Source organism: Triturus cristatus, chromosome 4_2 (genome assembly GCF_964204655.1).
Source record: "Triturus cristatus chromosome 4_2, aTriCri1.1, whole genome shotgun sequence".
Lineage (NCBI taxonomy): Eukaryota > Metazoa > Chordata > Amphibia > Caudata > Salamandridae > Triturus > Triturus cristatus.
The window spans coordinates 702,119,951-702,138,936 of record NC_140586.1 but is presented as its reverse complement, the minus strand read 5'-3'; the positions used below and the strand labels follow the sequence as shown (position 1 = coordinate 702,138,936).

The 18,986-nt window shown below is 44.9% G+C and overlaps 1 protein-coding gene across 2 annotated transcripts in view; it reads right to left on the bottom strand.

The window, feature by feature from the left end:
- The window catches only part of TTC4 (tetratricopeptide repeat domain 4), a 223,136-nt gene that overhangs the window by 127,924 nt on the left and 76,226 nt on the right, over positions 1–18,986 (bottom strand). For both annotated transcript variants that reach the window (XM_085602541.1, XM_085602542.1), the window contains exon 5: positions 9,518–9,595. In XM_085602541.1, the coding sequence (XP_085458667.1) occupies positions 9,518–9,595 (78 nt within the window). The remainder of the gene's footprint in view (positions 1–9,517; positions 9,596–18,986) is intronic.

Below are 18,986 nucleotides of genomic sequence, written 5' to 3'. Positions count from 1 at the left end.
GTTGTTCATCTGCAGAGGAACTTATTTCCTAGCACATTGACTTAACGGAGATGTTAGTATGTATAACTGCACTTATTGTGAACTGGTCAGACAGTTACATATGCTATATGAATAAATATTTGCTGCTGCGGGTTAATTGGTACCTGTGAGAAAGGTACACACTTTTATATATGGAAATGCAACCACGACAAATGGACAGTAGAAACAGTAGCTCAAGCTTAAGGCTACCAAAACACTTCTTGTCACCAGCAACGCTAGGTTCCAGTCCTGGGATTTTCTTCTTCAAATAATTGTTTTTGTGTCTTTAACAACCTAATGTGATTTTAGTTTTGGTTGATATAAGTAAAGCTCAGGCCTGGAAAACGAGGTCCTCGTTCTTTTGCCCAGCATACAACCTCAAATTCGCCATGTGCAAATCAATCTTGCTGCTGCTCCAACAGGAACAGTCTAGCCAGCACTGCCAAGCCAGGTCCTCTCTGAACCAGAACACAAGCAACCCTTGATCAATTTCGGCCTAATTGGGCTTCTTCAGTCGGGTGAAGCTTGGTTTCAGTGAGCCACGTCAGAGCATTCCCTTGGCAACTTGGAGCGTTGATGGGAAGAATGTTCAAGATATAAGCCAGCACCAATGTATTGAGGGGAAGCAATTTTTCCTGACACCTTTTCATCTATGTTATGGCAAACATGCTCCAGGCCTCGAAAAGGATCAGAGGCAAAGAACATCACCCACTGCAGCATGACCTATTTGTTCGCCTGGGAAAGTGAGGTACCTTGGCTTCAGAAATGTAATTTGATCCAAATCAGATGCCGTTGTCGGATCCCTTGTACATCGACTATGAAGTCTCTGCCTGGAGAACAAAGCCCTGGTACTCAAATAGCTGCATTAAGTATTGATATATGGAAAGTAACTGCAAAGTTTCAGCTACATCAAGCCTTGATTGGGACAGAGAAAAAACACATTTTACTCTGGCTGTTTATTATCAGCAACTTGTATTGCACAAAGCTACCCCAAAAGGTTTCCCGGCACAAGGCTGTAGCAGATCTACTGTCCCACAGAGCAGACTTAGAATACGCAAGTTTTCAACATCTTGCGGAAAATGAGAAATGATTTACAGTTCCTTAAGTCATCCGGTAAAGAGTTCAGAGCTTAGGATCCAGGCAAAGGAATGGCCCTTCATACAGGTTTCGCGAAACCTGGTGACAATGAACAGAGCTTTGGGTGTTCCTGAATGTAGCGTAGTCCCAGGCCAAATTGGGCCTTAAACATATAGCATACTGCTTTGAATTCAATGCGCTTGGCCACCTTAGACCAATTAAGTTCTTTAAGTAAATGAGAAATAGACACATATGGGTAAGTGATAAAGCAGCCAGACAGCGGCGTTCTGAACAATTTGCAGGCGCTGCATAGATGCGATCTGCGCCTAAATACAGCACATTGCAGTAGTTCAGGCGGGAGATGACTAGTGCCTGAATAACTGTCCTCTGAGCTGCTAATGGAATAATCCAAAACATCCTTTTCAACCATTTAAAGACTACGAAACAAGTGCCAGTTACCTTAGCTATCTGCGGCTTCATAGACAGCTTATCATCAATAAGGAAGACCAGGTTTTTAACCTCAGATACCAGAGTGGGAAGGGTCTCTAGCAATTCTGGCTAGTGTTTGGCACCCCAAAGGAAACAGTTGTTTTGAAAACCTGCAAGCGATATGTAAACACACACTTTGTACTTCTAGTCCTTGCTTACAAGACGCAAGGCTGGCAGCAAAAGAGGCACAGTTACTGCCAGCCTTGCTTCTCAAAGAAGCAATTTTGGCTCAGAACATAGATCACTGGCTATATAATCCAAACGTCCCACTCAGGTTCGAACACAACTGCAAACGTATCTGTGTAATCATTAGAATAATGAGGTGAACAAAACAGTGATGGGTGGAATGCTTTTCATTATCCTCAGCCACTGGTAATTAAATAGTTCAAGACGCTCACACCCCTACAAAGCCCTCCACAAAAAAGGACCTTCCAACATCAACCACCGGCTGAGCGACTATCTTCCCTCAAGACACCTGCGTTCCACTTCACTCGCCCTCATCCCCCGCATCCATCGCACCCACAGTAGGGGCAGTGTGCATTCTCCTACATCGCCGCCAAAGCCTGGAATGACCTCCTCCAACACCTCCGAACGGCACCCTCCCTGACAGTCTTCAGAAAACAACTCAAGACCTGGCTTTTTGATGCAGACGCAGCAACCTCAGCACCCAGATACCCCTATGGGTGATAGTGCTGCACTTTAGAAATAGTTGATTCGGTCCACATCCCAGTCCATTGTTTTTTGCTCACCATGCCACCTCTAATTGTGCCCAGTTATATGCAAACCAGTCTTGGTCCTGCACCAATAGGAACGGTCTACCCTGAAATGCCAAGCCAGCTCCTCTCTGAATCAGAACACAAGCATCCCATTATTGGTTTCGGCTGAATTGGGGCTCTTCAATCAAGTGCAGCTTGCTTCCAGTGGCACAGAGACCACAGGACCCACGTTTGTGCATACCCGTCCATCACCTTGTTCTTTATTGCAGATGACGCCCTAAGTGTTAGGGAAATTGGTACGTTGGGCCCGTGCTCACCCTGCCATAGGACTCAAGTGACACCCTACTGACAAGCCTCAAGTGGGAGGAAACTGGTTTGGGTTTGTGGTCCTTCCTGGAGGGGGCCTCGTCTGGCAGTTCAGGGCAGACTGGTAACACGAGAAGCAGGATTGGTACTGATTTACATAAGGCAGGATTTTGTATAGAGTGGCGTGGTGGATTAAAATCAATGGTCTGGAATAAGACCAAAGCGATTGCCAGCAGCAGAGATTAAATCAAGCATTCCATCAATCACCTTATTTTTTATTGCAATTTTTATAATGACATCATGTTTCTTGACATCTACAGAAGAAAACTGTTAGATTGACTAAATCAATCAAAAGGAAAGCACATTCTTAAATCATGACCAGTGTATTATTGAGCATTAGCATGCACTTAAGGATAGTATAAGCAAAATCTTCAGAATGAGCACGCATCTAGCTCATTTTGCCAAATAAAACAGCAGCTATAAATTATTCAAGTTAATATCTTTAAAAGAACATTATTTAAAATGATGCATTCAAAGTCACAACTGTGAAACGGGGACAGACCTGTAATAAGAGGAAATATTATGTTTCTACAAATTCCTCAAATCCATCTGTCACATCAAGTAAGTAAACGTATAGATCTCCAAGCCTCATTTAAAATTGAATAGCAGATAGATGGATACTAAATTGGATTGGAGGCCTGGTCTAGCCACGTGCTGGCAGTTCTTTAAAATAGAAGTTATTCTGCCAGGAGAGGGGAAACAGCGTTTTGCCTTGGCCACAAAACCTCTTCCACTTATAGCAACAGGCTCTCTTTGCGGAAGGTGTCATGCCTTTCATACTGAAAGATCCAAATGTTTAAACACACCTGAAGGAGCCAGCCACAGACCCAGGAGTTGAGATGAAACATCCTGACCAGGTATTGGGCATAAAGATGCAGACGAATCTAAGATGTGTTCCAGTTACGTGTATTGAATCTTCCTGGCACTAACAAGCACTCTTAGAATAACTCTGGTCCTGTTGCTTCTGATTTCCGGACTATGCACTTATGTAACCAGGGCCGGCTTTAGCACTGGTGGCGCCCAGTGCGACAATATTTTTTGGCGCCCCCTAATGACCACCTCCTCCACGGATTCCCTCCCCACCACCCTTTAACAGTTTCCATAAGCACTCTCTCTCAGATGTATTTAATTAATTTTATAGCGTCACTCATAAAAGTGAAAGGTGTCAGAGCACTTTACATAACACACACATTACACAGAGACTACCAATCATAGGTGTGTAAATCAGTGTATAGGAAACGTTACATAAGACAGATGACAACAAGGGGTGGATTCACATTTCATTCATACAGGTAGGCAGTATAGTTGAAGAGTACTTGCTCTGGAGAAGCACAGACTCAGAATTTAAAATGTAACACAATGGATTGGGGATCTCTATAGTAACAAGAACTGATTTGTACCCAAATGGACCCTTTTTGCAACCTTAGAATAATGAAAGTATGGGGAAAAAATCCATACGATCTAATCTATACCTTGAAGTCTGCAAGCAGTTCTTTGACAGTTAATAGCTCACTGTAAACTGCAACTAACAAAAGGAAGTCTCTGACAAAAGCAGTCACCCACTGACCTGTTTACATGACATTCACTTTGTGATCTGTGTACATGTTCTTTGCAGCAGGCATATTAACCCTCTGCGCTACCTTACCATTAATTAAAACGTCCACAAGACAAAACTTCTACCAGACAATACTCCGATCTCGCCAGGAAGAACATTAAACACCGGAGCTTTCTTGACATATTAATTGTTGCCTCAAAATTGCTGGAGGCCAGAAACGCGGAAACAGGTGCTTTTAAGCACAAAGAAACTAGCAAACAGGCGCCCCCATGCGCAGTCAGCACCCGGTGCGGTGGCACCGGTCGCACCACACTAGAGCCGGCCCTGTATGTAACAAAATATTGTGTTAGCCTTAAATCCAAATGAATCCCTATAACTGTAAAGAAACTTTGCAACCAACCTTAGACAATCTCCATGTTACAAAAGCAGAGCCACATCATGGAGCGGCTTAAAATATAGCAAAGATCAAGAATTAACACCGGCCCACAAATCTCAATGCCTTGAAAATGGACTCTTATGAGCATTTGTGTAAACTGTGAATGGTACCAGATTCTCACATAAACGTTGGGCATTATATACTGCTGAGAAGGATTGTGGCACGAATATTTTAACCCGAGGTCTCCTTTAATGTAGGGATCGAAATAAATCCACCCTGAATTATTTACAAACTGCTGCACCGGTTTTTTGTCCAAAATGTTGGGCCTACTCAGGAAAAAGAATCATATTTGGTAGTTTTACTAACTTGGACATCAAATTTTATCCTGAGCAACAACGGGATTCTTTATGTCCCATATTTCTATGTATGCTGCTTCATATTTAAGTAGGTGGGGAAGTGCTAGCACACTCCTGCTAGCAATAAACTCCCATTAAAAGGTGAAGTAAAAAAATAAATCACAACCATTATTTAAAAACCATTTAAAAAAAAGAGTAGATTGAGCTGCAGAATAACCCTGTGTGGAGTCAGCAGAGGGTGAAATCCATTGTAGTTGGCAGACTGATATTAAAAGAATAATTTAAAAAAGGTTGTAGTAACAAGTACATAATGTAGATTATAATTTAGCAATCTGATCTAAAAACACGGAGACAAAACATTTATAACAGTCTGGCCAATAGGAAACCAGTGGGTATTAAAACCGGTGCAGCAGAAGGTTTCCTGGTAATCTGAACAGGAAACCAACATAAAGTGATCAGGTTTGGTCATGACTTCTTTATCACAGCACAATGCGAGTTTCTGGTAAGGACTTGTGGCCGCAAATATAAATTACGATTTGAAATAGTGAGTCATGGCTGTACGTTTGATTCACTGAGGTGTCACTTCAACTAAATGGAAATAGAAACGTGTCTGCGAAAAGCCAAGGTACATGAAACAGTTACAGCAATAATCTACTTCAAAATCCGCAATATTCTTTTTACAGAAACCTCAGAGTCTATGAATAAAATTAATTGTGCTACACAGCACAATTAATTTTTATTACTTAATATTCTATTAATTGGTCTTTTTTCCACAAAAGACCCTCTGCTCCTTGTGGCATCAAGTGATACTCACTTAACCTCCCTTGCCTTGGGGTCAGTGATATGTGTCGATTTTAAGGAGCTTGAGTTTCCCACCATTTTGATTGAACAGTTTTGGAGGTCTTGAAAAGGGTAGAAATATTGGAGTAGTTCAAGACAGATTCAAGGGCCCCTTTATGAAATGTATGTCAGCTCTACATTAAGAGAGAATAACCTAAAATTTTGTGTATAAAAATAAACTTGTTTGTTAGAACGTTTTGCTTTAGCTAGCTTAATAACAGACATTTTTGTTTACTTTTAAAACATTTGGAAACAGAAAGATTTAGAAAATTAGGAGTGTAAATTAGTAAGAAAGATGAAGGAAAGTCATTTTTGCTATGAATTGTATGTCTCCTCTCTGCAGCGGGAGAATAGGCACGCATGAAATACTTTCTTAAAAGGTGCATCTAGGACCGCAGAAACACACTTCATTAGGACACAGAGAACAGCGTGGACACAGTTTGTCTACATTAGCAGGCGCGTACTCACCTCCTGCCCGTTGTACCTCGCCAGGCCCTCCCCTGTGAAGAGCATCACCGGTTTAGTGTCAGGCGGACTGTGCTTTAGAGTGACGTCTTCCCCAGAGACAGTAGCGTATACATTATAAAGCACCGCTCCCAGGATATACAAGTAAAGAGACATGCTGGAGAGAGCGCCGCGTGGTCACGGAGTTGCGACACACGCCCAAGCATCAAATAAATCACAAAATCAGTAGTAGAACAATATCTTCTTTCACTGCTGCTTCAGTGCCGGGGGGGTAAGTTATTTCCGGGTTTGAATTTACAAAACGACTCCCCGTGGGGAGTAGACATAGAAAAGGGACGACACGTTGAATTGTGTTTACAACTTGCCTCCTCTATTAATTGATATAGTAAGGATGAAATGTAAGCTCTGCTGGCTTTCTCGGTTTAACAACACGCCTCTGTCATCTTGATGCATGCAACCTGATCCATTCTGATCCATGCAATAACAGTTAGCGTTTATATTTCCGGAAACTGCACCGAAACCCTAGTATTCGGCAGCCTTAGTCGTTAATAGTTCACGAAGTTACAACTCCGGTGTACTATGGATGCGGATATCTTCTTGCACCATGACCAATAAAAAACACCTTGACCAATAACACCGTGAGTAATAACAAAAATATTCAGCAGGAAATAGTGGTACTTTTAAATTTTGCTGGCATCTAAAAATATTTGCAATGCTATAGATCTTGCATTTAAATGCAAGACATATGACATTGCAAACAAACGTCCGCCATTGTCCCGGCTGCTTCGAAAGTGAAAGCGGGCATGGCGCTCTGCAGGTAAGCAAAGCACTTTGTGCCTGAATTAGGAGATACTCAATACATAAAATAGTACACGTACCGTGTAACAACCAAGTAAAGGGGCCAGTAGCCATGGAAGGTTACAAATGAAGACAAGGCTGTACTAAGGAGAGACTAACAAGCCTATGTAGGAATCATAAGACAGCATTTACGAAGGACAAAGACACAAGCCAATGAAACATATGGGCTGGGGAGTGGGCGGGGCTTCTCTCCTGTACAGAACTACAACAGATCATCGCCAGAGCAGCGCCTGCGCGCTGGCTCAGGCTCGACCTAGAAAGTTGAGTCCACAACTCTCTATTAGGTTCGCCAAAGGGCGTACATAGATGTTAAACAGTAAAAGGCTTAAAATGGGTCCCTCCGAGACGCCAGACGTCAAGGCTTGGGTTTTGGACCTCACGTTGGATGAAAAAACTTGAAACGTGTGGTCCTATAAGAAGGAGATGAGCTACCCAAGAGCTCAATCTATCATACCTATTGACTCCAGTCTATGAACCAGGATAGAGTGGGACACCGTTTTAAAAGCCGCGCTCAAGTCCAGTAAGATGAGCGCAGCAGTGCCTCCTCATCCAGGTATTGTCCGAGTTGTTCGGTCACGCCCAAAAGTGTGGACTCAGTGCTGTGTCCAGCCATGAAAACAGACGGGGAAGGGTGGAGAGATGAGTGTCAACAAATGATGAAAGCTGGGCGTTGACATGCTTTTCCGGCACTTTAGAGAAAAAAGATAGCAAGAAAATAGGGAGGATGTTCGAGAGACAGTCAGGATTCAAGTTGGCTTTTCTTTTTTTTTTTTTTTAAAAGAGGGAGGACTAGAGCATGCTTCCATCTCTGAGGTACCAACCACTCTTTCTGAGATGTATTCAGAACCTCCATAATTGTCATTAGGGCAGGCGGGTCCAACAGGCAAAGGTTATCTGAGGGAAGAGTCCAGTGGAGAGCCAGATTTAATTGAACGCAAGGTACCAACAAAAGATAACAGAGGAGGCCATTAGCTTAAGTTAGCAGCACATTCTCTTTTAGATGCAAAGTAATTAGACATTACTTTATGCCTAGCAGGAAGATCGCCAATAGAGTTAGCCGGTAGCAGCAGTGATTTTTTGGACAACTGAGAGTTAATATTTTCCACATTGTGAGTAAAGAAGAGAGCTGTCTCATCACATTGTTGTTGGGAAAGAGAAGACTTGGACAGGATGTTGCTGACATCCAAAAGTTCTTTAACCACTTTAAAAAGGGTCCTGTGGCAATTGTGGGCCTTAGTGATTTTAGCTTTATAATATGAAGCACGGGCAATCTTACAAGAAGCATGGTAAGATTTAAGTGGATCTCTGTATTTTCACTTAGCATCGACAGTGTATAACTTTCGCCAGCATCTTTCCAACACCTTGCAGTGTTTCTTTTCAGATCTAATTGACTCAGAGAACCAAGGGGCAGAAGGATAGGTTTGAACCATGCCTTTAGTAGACTCAGGAAGAGTGGTATCAATCGCCTCATCCAATCAATGATGGATCATAGTTTGATCCGAATCAAGATGTTTTAGGAGGGTGGGCTTAGGGCGGAGTAGCTGCTTATGGAGTGCTACATGGTTAAGCTTAGACCAGTTCCTAGCTTTAAATTTCAAGGAGTCCATAAATGTGCAAAACATGTATTGCAGGCACTGAAAAAGTACTTCACAAAAGTCAGGATTGCAATGAACTGTCATCCATTCAGATTCATGCCACTTTTAAAGTGATATTTTGTGTAATATTTATAAATCATCAATTAAAGTAATTGTCAAAAGTATTCTGATAGGGTCTATTTAAATCTAGATATCGCCTCTGTAGGCACCACATTCAGTGCCTGGTCATTAATAATAATATTATTATGAAACAAATACTTAGATATTGAAAAACAATACTACATTCAGAATACATACATGCCAAATGTGCATGTCCATGTACTAAATATCCTTTCTTAATCACAAGGCAACATATTAATTTCTGAATTAATGGAGCATATTACACAAAGGAATTATCAATGCAATAGCATCATAAATTTTCTATGCCATTTCTAAACTTTAAAACTTCAGTGCTATTAAAGGCACACACATTGCTCACAAATTAATCCAAAATGCTCTTACCAATAACACATACTGATTATTGACAGCGAACACTTCTGCCACGTACCCTAAATTCTGACACCACTGCTTGGTGTAAGTCATAAACATACCATAGGACATTATTTAACCTATTTCCCTCATTAAATGTGGGATACAGACACATTCTAGCATTTCAATCATATTGCTAACTCAGTCATGAAAAAGGATCAGTTTCAGTTGTTGCTTTCTTATATCACCAAGTTTGATATTAATTTTACTTAAAGAGCATCATAGAAAATGTATTCTTTATACGTAATACAGCTTCTGGGCAGCTGCCGTTTTCTTACCTCTTACAATTGCTTTTAGGTGTTTGGGGTTATGTTTTCTTGCGGCAATTGCATCATTAATAGCAGAACGAAGGTTACCTAATTATAAACAAGAGAGAATAGTTAGTGTTAAAGTATTACATTTCTGCTTGGTATTGGAGACCTACACGCTGGGTATGCTTGCAACATTTCTATAACTTAAAGATCCTGAGAAATCTAGAGAGGAGTTAGTTGCACTGATATTGCATGTTTTCCCCTTGCAATGCCCTAAAAGCGGTGTTATTTCCTTGAAACACAATTCCACCTGAAAATATCTAGATCACGTCTCCTCCAGAGAACTTCACATCATCCTACATTACCTCCTCTCCGGCTTGCTCATTACATTCAATGCTTGGTGAGACAGATTCCACTGAGAGTCACCCTTTGCACATTTATAAAACAATAAAAAGATTTCAACCCACTTCATGGTTTAAAAGTCTTTGCTCTACATTTCATTGGGTCCATAATCCAACATCAAAGCAAGAACACATCCTTTAATACCAAAGCTAGCAGCATGAGAAGGGAGAGTCTTTAAGGAGGAATGGGACATGGAATAATACAAATTACCCTCAAGGAATCAAGCCACTTCCTCCTCGTCCATCTTCTTCGTCCTAGTCCTTATGCTGTGAGGACACATTAAACATTACTCTTCATCTTATCAGGGAAATCCTCACTATTTACAGCTTTGAGAGCAATTTTGTCACTTAATATACTTATTCCCTTTTCAAATAAGCTCTGGTGTTTCTCACACCAATAACATTTTTTGTTCTCATTTGGCAATTCATTGGCAACAGCGAATAACGCTGTAAACCGAGCCCAAGGCCAATGAGTTACATAACTTGGTAAACTGCTAAACACTCTGCAAAGCAATAAAGTAAGGAGCTCCCTGGCGGTTTATGACTCTGAAAGTGCACTAGGGTCTGCTAACCAGGCCACAGTGCCAGTGTTCTCTCCCTAAAATATGATGCAGCAAATTGGTAATCCTAATTGACATGGACTTTATTCCCATTTTAAGTCCCTAGTAAAGTGGTACAAGGGTACCCAGGGCATCGGTGTTAAAGGAGTCCCCAGGGCCTGAAGCACTATCGGTGCCACCCTGAGTGACCCAGGTAAATGGATGACAGCAGGCCTGCCACTGCAGAAACAGTGCAAACTGCTCCAACTCAATTTTGCCCTCACGATGTGTGGCAAGGTCAAAGCACTATTTTTAATATACGTCAGTCACCCCTAAGGTAGGCCTCCTAATCCCAGGAGGCAGGGTGCAGTATATTAAAGGTGTGGACATATAAATGCAAGTTTATATGTCCCTAAAGTAGCTCTTTCCATTAATGACTGCTATAACTGTTTAGCGGTCCATATGATAACGTGGGCTAGCACCTTGGCACACTCAAGGTTGCCAGCTCCATTAGGGTACCGCTGAATATTGTCATGTTTGATATCAAACTATGTGCCTCCTCTCCCCTCACACGATTACAGTGTCGAGGTTGATGTAAGGTGCACCCAGGGGCTCCCTTAGAGGTTGCCCACCTCATTGGCCAAGCCTTCCTGTGCTCCGGCTGGCAGCCTGCGCTTGCTGCCGCCAAGACAAGAGTCTGGCCTCCTGCCAGGCAGTGTGAACACTCCCAGAAGTCAAGAACAAAGACCTGGCCAGGAAGGAGGAGTCACCTTCTTCCCTGAACAATATGGCTAGTGGAGTGATTCCCAAAGGATGAAGCCACCCTCCCTCACCACATTTGCACCCAGGCAGGTGGGAACATTAGATAGAGGGTGTATACCCCCAGAAGACTAGCTACACCCCTAGGGTGGGCTACCAGATCTGTACAGCCAAGGAAGGTTTCTGCCATTTTTAGAAGTGGCAGAATAGAGGGTTCTGGGTAGTAACAGTGACCCCGATCACCTCAAGGAGGGAAGAGTGGTGGTATTAGCTGTTGGGCAAAGTAGCCAAATGTCCACTTACACCCACACACCCCTAAATTTAGGATTTAAGGGACACCAGTGACACCAGAACCTAAGATCTGTGAAGACTACAACGAAGGACAAAGAAGAGACCAGAGTCTGTGGCAACATGAGATGCACAAACCAAGGGCGTAATACTCTGTACCAGTGGCAACAATCCTGGAACTGCAAGACTGCGACTCGTCCTGGACCAAAGACTGGCTCCCCCAGACAGAGGGACCCCTTTGTGAGTCAAAGGCAACACCAGATTCCCCTGGACAGGTAAAAAAAAGATACCTGAAACTAAAGAATCGCTGGCCATCAGGCCCTCTGCGGGATCGCCCAAAAGTAGATAGTTCAGTGCTTTGTGGGAAATGTAGTCCTGACCTCCAGCAAGTCTGAGGCGCTACTGTGTTCTCCCAGACCTCTGGACGTCGAAGTACCGATTTGCTGGCCTTACCATTACCAAGGCTTATTGGAGAGTAGTCCGGCTACCACCCCTTAACTGAGTGCTGCATCAGGAGGGAACCCTGCAGCACCTTCAACCGACTGTCGAGCTCTTGCATCAGTTTTCCCCCCAGCACTGTCAATCTAAGCAGTAAATTCAACACCATTGTGGCTCCCGCTTCAGCACCAAGGACAGCCAGGACAACTCTGCACCTGGCCTCTCGGGCCAGGTAATAGTGAGCAAATTGTTGCGGATACCAGGACCAAACCACAGCACCCTACCCCTCAGTGAGTTCCACGTAATTCGACCTGCAAGTGACCGATTGTCACTAGCACCCTTTTTCCCCATTGACCGCAATGGTAGTTTCTGTATTGAATTCCATTGTGTTATGATTGTTCTAAAATCCATAACTTCGGTTGTATGTATCCAATCTCGTTCATTTTGGTGTCTAAAATCATTAAAAAAACAGATTTTTCTAATGAATTGGTGTTGGATATGCTTCAAGTCGTGTCAATTACTTATCGTCCATGTTGGTACTCTGAAATGCTTAACACACATTCCTCTAGTAAAGCCTGACTGCTCTTTGCCACACTACCAGGAGTGAGCCAAGGATTTATTATTGTGAATACAAGGATCATCTTTAGGGTATCGTGTCAGTACTGCTCTGATTACTTACCGGTAATCCTCATTACTCTTAGCCCTACTTGTCCTCAACCTAGTCATCACTAATGAGGTATATTCCACTGACAGGAAACAAAACAGGAAACGCTTTTTAGGCTCCACCCACCCTTCTGCCAGGGGCTATAATTACATAGCCAACAGAAAGCACTTCCTGACATACCAAGCAACAAAGGCCTGAACAGGGAGGGTGGGTGGGTGGGTGGGTGGGAAGCATGACTGGGTCGAGGACCAGTAGGACTAGGAGCAATGAGGATTACGGTAAGTAATCAGAGCACTACCTCTACGTCCCTCATCCTCGACCCAGGCATTACTGAGGCATACCAAAGCAACAACACAGGAAGGCCTTTGGCACACAACACATAGAACACAGATCGAACAAAAAAGAGGAGTGCAGCAAGTGAAAACATGTTTAATAAATGCACAGAAACAGTTGGGGGGGGGGGAACCCCCCACAGCACGCAACACACCACAACCAAAATTTGTATGGTCAGACAGAGCACAATTCAAACAGTAATGCTTCACAAAAGTAGAATCAGCAGCCCAAGTCCCAGCCCGACTGATCTCATCAAGGGAAACCCCATGAAAAGGAGCCCAGGAAACAGAGACACCCCTAGTGGACCGGGCCTAAATCCCAGAAGGTCAAGGCATACCAGAGCCCTGATAAGCCAGAGAAATAACAGATTTGATCCAGTGACCCAGCGTAAGGCAAGATGCAGCCTTCCCCGACCAGCCAGACCAATGGTCACAAAGAGGGAGTCAGAAGAATGAAACACCGCAGACCGGGCAACATAAATAGATAATGCACACTTCACATCAAGAGTGTGCAACAACAGCTCAGCAGGAGAGGAAGTAGAAGGGCAGAATGAAGGAAAGATCAATTCATGAGAAGAATGAAACTTAGAATGAATCTTAGGAATAAACCCAGGACCACTGCGTCATCCATGAACCGTAGAAAGGAGAAGAACAACGTAAAGCAGTGAGCTCACCCAACCTTCGAGGTGAAGTAATGGCCACCAGAAAAGCCACCTTAAAAGACAGGAATTTGAGGTCAACAGAGTCCAAAGGCTCAAAGGGAGAGGCCTGGAGAGCCCCCAGGACCAAAGAAAGATCCCAAGGAGGAACAGAAGAACGAGCCGAAGGAGAGGAGAGAGAGAAACTCCGGAACAACCGAGATACCAACAACCCATCCGAAGACGGGAGCGAAACCGGATCCCGGAAAGCCCGAATAGCAGCCCATTGTCCCTTCATGGTAGACAAAGCATAGCCCTTCTGAAACCCATCCAGCAAAAAGTGAAGGATATTAGCGACAGGACAAGAGGTAGAAGACAGACCAAGCCCAGACCACCAGGAGGAGAAGGAAGCCCAATGTTTAGAGTAGTAGGACAAAGTAGACTTCGTATGGGATGCCTGCATCACTCTAATAATGTGGTCAGGCAAATCACTGACCCCAAGAGACAGCTGTTCAACCTCCAGACCGCCATGGTGAGAGGGACCAGGGGGGAGGGAGAGGTCAACCTCAAGGAAGACGGGCAGCAAGGCAGAATCCAAGGAGGACCCATCGCCAGACTCAGCAACAACGGGAACCAGGACCTCCGGGCCAGTGAGGTCAGATAGCCACTACCTGCGCCCCCACCCTCTGCACCTTCAGCAGAAACACCGGAATCAGAGGAAAGGCATACAGCAACCAAGGAGGCCACAGGAAAGACAAGGCCTCCACCCCCCAAGCACCCATCTCCGGGGTCCAGGAACAAAAGAGGGTAAGCTGAGCATTGGTCCTGGAAGCAAACAAGTCCAGCCTGGGAGTTCCGAACCTCCGGCAGAGCAACCGGAAAATCCTGGGAGAGAGACACAAAGTCAGGGATGACAGAAACCTGCGACTCAAGGCATCTGCCACCATATTGTCCAAACCCCGGATATGTTGAGCAGAGATGGCCAGAAGATGAAGCTCCGCCCAACCTGCAATCGCACAAGTCACCAGATTCAACGAAGGACTGCGAGTACTGCCCTGGCTATTGATGTAAGCCACAGTGACTGTGTCATCGGTCCGCACCAGAACATTGCACCCCAGCGGCCGATCCTGGAAGAATCGAAGTTCACACTCCACAGCAGGCAGTTCCTTCCAGTTGGAGGACCAGCGGGACTCCGATCTCAGCCAACAAGCCTGGACAGACCACTGACCCAGAGTAGCACCCCAATCGGACGCACTGGCATCTGTTGTCAACACCACTAGAAGGGGTGTTCGAAGCCACATCCCCTTGGAGAGATTCGAAGAATCTAGCCACCACTGGAGAGCAGACACAATACCCAGAGACGCTGGCACCAACACGGTGTAGTCCTGATCAGGGAAAGGCACCCAGTTGTGAAGATGCCACAGCAAAGGCTGAAAATGGAACCTGGCCCACGGAACCGTGAAGGCTGCTGTGGCCATGTGACCATGCATTTTGAGCCACTGAAGCAGGGGAGCGAAGTCTGAGACAACAACACCTCAACAGGGACTGAAGGCACAGAAGCCTGGCAGGAAGAAGGAACACCTTGCCCAGAACAGAATCGAAGTCCGCCCCAATGAAGGACCTCCGAGTGGCAGGAAGCAGGTGGCACTTCGGAAAGTTCAGTAGAAACCCATGGCGCTCTACCGTATGAATGGGCAAAGACAGGTCCTGGGACATGACCATGGCAGAAGAAGCCAGGAGAAGCCAATCATCCAGATAAGGAAACACAGACACTCCCAGGAGGTGAAGATGAGCCACAAGGGGAGCCACCACTTTGGTGAAGACCCTGGGAGCGGAACAGAGACCAAACAGAAGGACACAGAACTGCCAATGGCGACCTCGCAGGTAAGACCACAGAAATCGCTGATCCTCCAGAGCCACGGGCACATGAAGATACGCATCTTGGAGATCCAGCGTAGAAATCATGCAACCCGCCTGAATCAAAGGGATCACATGGTGCAGTGTCTCCATCTTGAATGGAATTTTCCAGACAAACTGGTTCAATGGCCGGAGAGTGATCACAATCCGAAACCCCCCGTGACTTTCGGAATGAGAAAAATGATAGAATAAGTCCCCAGACTCCACTCCGTCCAACAGTGACCGGCGACGAGCCTTGCCCAAGGGGATCAGAGTCCACACCCTGCCTGATGGCGGCGGAGGGGAAAGGATCTCGATCAGCTACCCACGGTGGAGGACATCCAGAACCCACTGGTAGGTTGTTGATAGACGCCAAGCAGGCAGGAACAACTGAGGCCCACCACCAATCACTGGCAGACCACCAGCGGATCTCCCCAAGGGGTGGCATAGTCAGGAACACGGAGGACCCTGTCCCGCATCCTGAGGGGGTTTCTTCTGAAACCGGTGCTGGAACCCTTTCACAGTACCTCTTTGGCTCTGAAAGGAAGACTTATGAAACCTCGAAGATTGATGGAAGGACTTGTCATTGGAGAAGAATGACTCCTTACGGTTGATGCCGGAAGGACAAAGAATGCTTCCGTTCCTTGAACACCTTGTGTAGTTTTTCTTCAAGTGCGTCCTCAAAAAAGGCGAGGGCCAGTAAATGGCAACCGCAATGCCATGGACCTCTGAGCAGCATCCATATTTCATCCCTTCAGCAACAAATTCCGCCGAGCAGCAACAGACGCACCACAGGATATGGCAGAAGCTCTCACAGAATCAAAGGAAATATCCGAGAGGAATTCGGCCTGACGTTCCATAGATTCCAGTAGGTCCAAACAACTGCCACCCTCCTGCATTGAGGAAAACAAAGTCTTAAAGTCGACCAACAAAGACTGAGCAACATATGCCCCATATCCTCCTGAATGGATAGCAAGATGGGACCCTGCATACGATTTCTTCCAAGCAGAGTCAATCTTCTTATCCACCCCATCTTGTATATTATCATCAGCCATAGAAGGACGACCCACTAAACTGGCCAAAATGGAATTGACTTGCACAGACTCAGGAATCGTATCCTCCATGTCCTGTAAAGAATAAAGCTTTGACATAAAGTGAGGCATCATGATGTGATCAGGGTCCTTCCACTCTTTCAAAAGGATGTCCATCACAAAGGGATGTATAGGCAGAGATTTAGAAGGCCTGCTTCTGAAATTGAGGTAACACCGCATCCTGTGATGTGCTGGCTACTACCTCATCCGGAAAACCCATGTTCCCAGTGACATGAGAGAGGATGTCAGGCAACAAGTCCTTGGAGATATATTTGCCCTTCTGGTCCACCGCACCCAAGGAGGAACCATCGGAAGAGTCAGAACTAAAAATGTCCCAATAGATGTCAAAACCCCCACCAGAATGACCACCAACTGACTTCTTGGAGGATTTCAAATCGGGCAGAGTCTCCAAAATCAAGCGCTTCAAACGGCTGTTATCCAGCCTGGCCTGTTTCGCAGGAGGGGCAGAATCCACACTGTCCACCGGAGAAGAGGAAGAGGAGACAGGAGACACATGCCTGCGCTTACGCTGATGCTTCCCCATAACTTCAGCACAACCACCAGGAATAATCAGCAAAGCAAGTCATTGGTGCAGTCAGAACGGAAATGAAGCGGGAACCCGCCTCCACTTTAAACCCAGAAACCGGAAACAGCATACACCAGAAGGAACTGATATGCTGGAATAGCTGACCCAAATGCAGGCACCGATGCGGGGGGGTGTGGTCAGTTGGAGGCACAACCCCGTTCAACCCCATTTTTGTCAGAGGCTAGATAGGATTAGGAAGGAGCTAGCCCTACCTGGAGTATGTTTGATAATAAAGATGAGACCAGCACAAAGCCCACTGTATGGGATTGGTAATGTGTTATGGTTCCATAGCCCATACACCCGGGCAAAAGCACTTGTGTGCAAACATTGGGAGAACCCTGAGAATGTGCACACATACATACAAACATGCCAATTAGTCACTGTTCGCTGTCACATTCAGACTTCTCCTGTACAGGTGAGCACCAAAAAGTGAGTCCAGCAGGACCAGACAAAAAGATAGGTTTTCTTAGAAATAAGGGGGAAAGAGACTACACAGATGAGAGGCACTGCTATAGTGAAGCAGAGCAGCTGGTAGGTGTGGAAAGCCTGACCCTACTTTGGGGCTGCAGTTCATGCAGTCAAATTGGGCCATCCACTGTGGATCTGCACACTTAGCTGAGGACATGGGTTACACAGGCAAGACTTCCCTGCAACAGGTCATTACCTTCTGGAAGATTGAAGGTGGGATGCATAATCTAACCTGTTTGCATTGTGTGCCACTTTGTGGGGTCCACTGTTGTCCCAGGACTGAGATGCTCATAATGCCTCCTGACCTAAAACTGATTATTCATCAAGTCACACACACAAAGCATTAACGAAACATTAGGAATCAGCAGAGTGACAAAACAGGTGACAAGTTACAACTTTGCACCTTGAAGGAGAGACCTCATGTGTACCTGGAAGGCATTGAACAACATGCATACCCTGCTCACCCCATACCACAATTCCAGAGGGGTGAGCCTGCTTCTCTTGCAATAGTCTGCTCATCAATTAAATGCTGGTGTCTCCTACTGATTCTGAACAGTAGAGAGATATGTGAGCTAGGCAAAAGAAGGTGCACTAGTACAAGGCCAGTGAGCAAGCAAGATAATTGGGCATGAGGGCCTGCGGATGGAGAAAGGGCAGTGTGACGGTCAACAATATGCACAAACTGTGGATCCATGCAAAAACACATTCCCTTTTGTACAGAAATGTGATTGATTGCCATGTCTGTCAAGTGGTAGTAATCCCTTACACAAAGTGTGGCATTAACTGTTCATTGCTCATGAAGTTTATGCTGAAATCCCCTGTGTGGAAGTGGATGTGAGCATATGGAGGAATACATCCACGATATGCTTGCTTTAACGGGCACAAGGTAAGGTAAGTCTGGGGTTTTTGTTCAATGTACCAGTCCACAGAAGCAGGGAAACATTTTCGGTTGTCTGGTTCTCATAGTGTGGAACGAAAAGCCTTGAAATTGATCATGAATGTGGGCCTAAAGGCTAGCATGTGGCTGACCTGGTAGAATTCACCAAACTACACATACTTCCAACATTTCCAATGATCACAAGTTTGGGCTAGTTGTGGAAAGCAGGCAAGACATTAAATATAGTGATAAAGCATAAGTGACAGGATATAAAGTATGAACTAGGTACAGTACTGTGAAAACACATCACTCGAGCATAGTGCACCACTGGAATCTGAAGTTGAAAGATCTATAAAGTAAATCGACCTCCAGATAGGCATTCCCAAAATATAGTCCTAAATTGCTGCTCCCTCAACTACAACTATCTGCCACCCATTAACCCATAGAAAAGTAGGATTATGTCCTGCGACAACACTATAAAAAGAAATGTGGCCCAAGAAAACATGTTACTTTGCACAG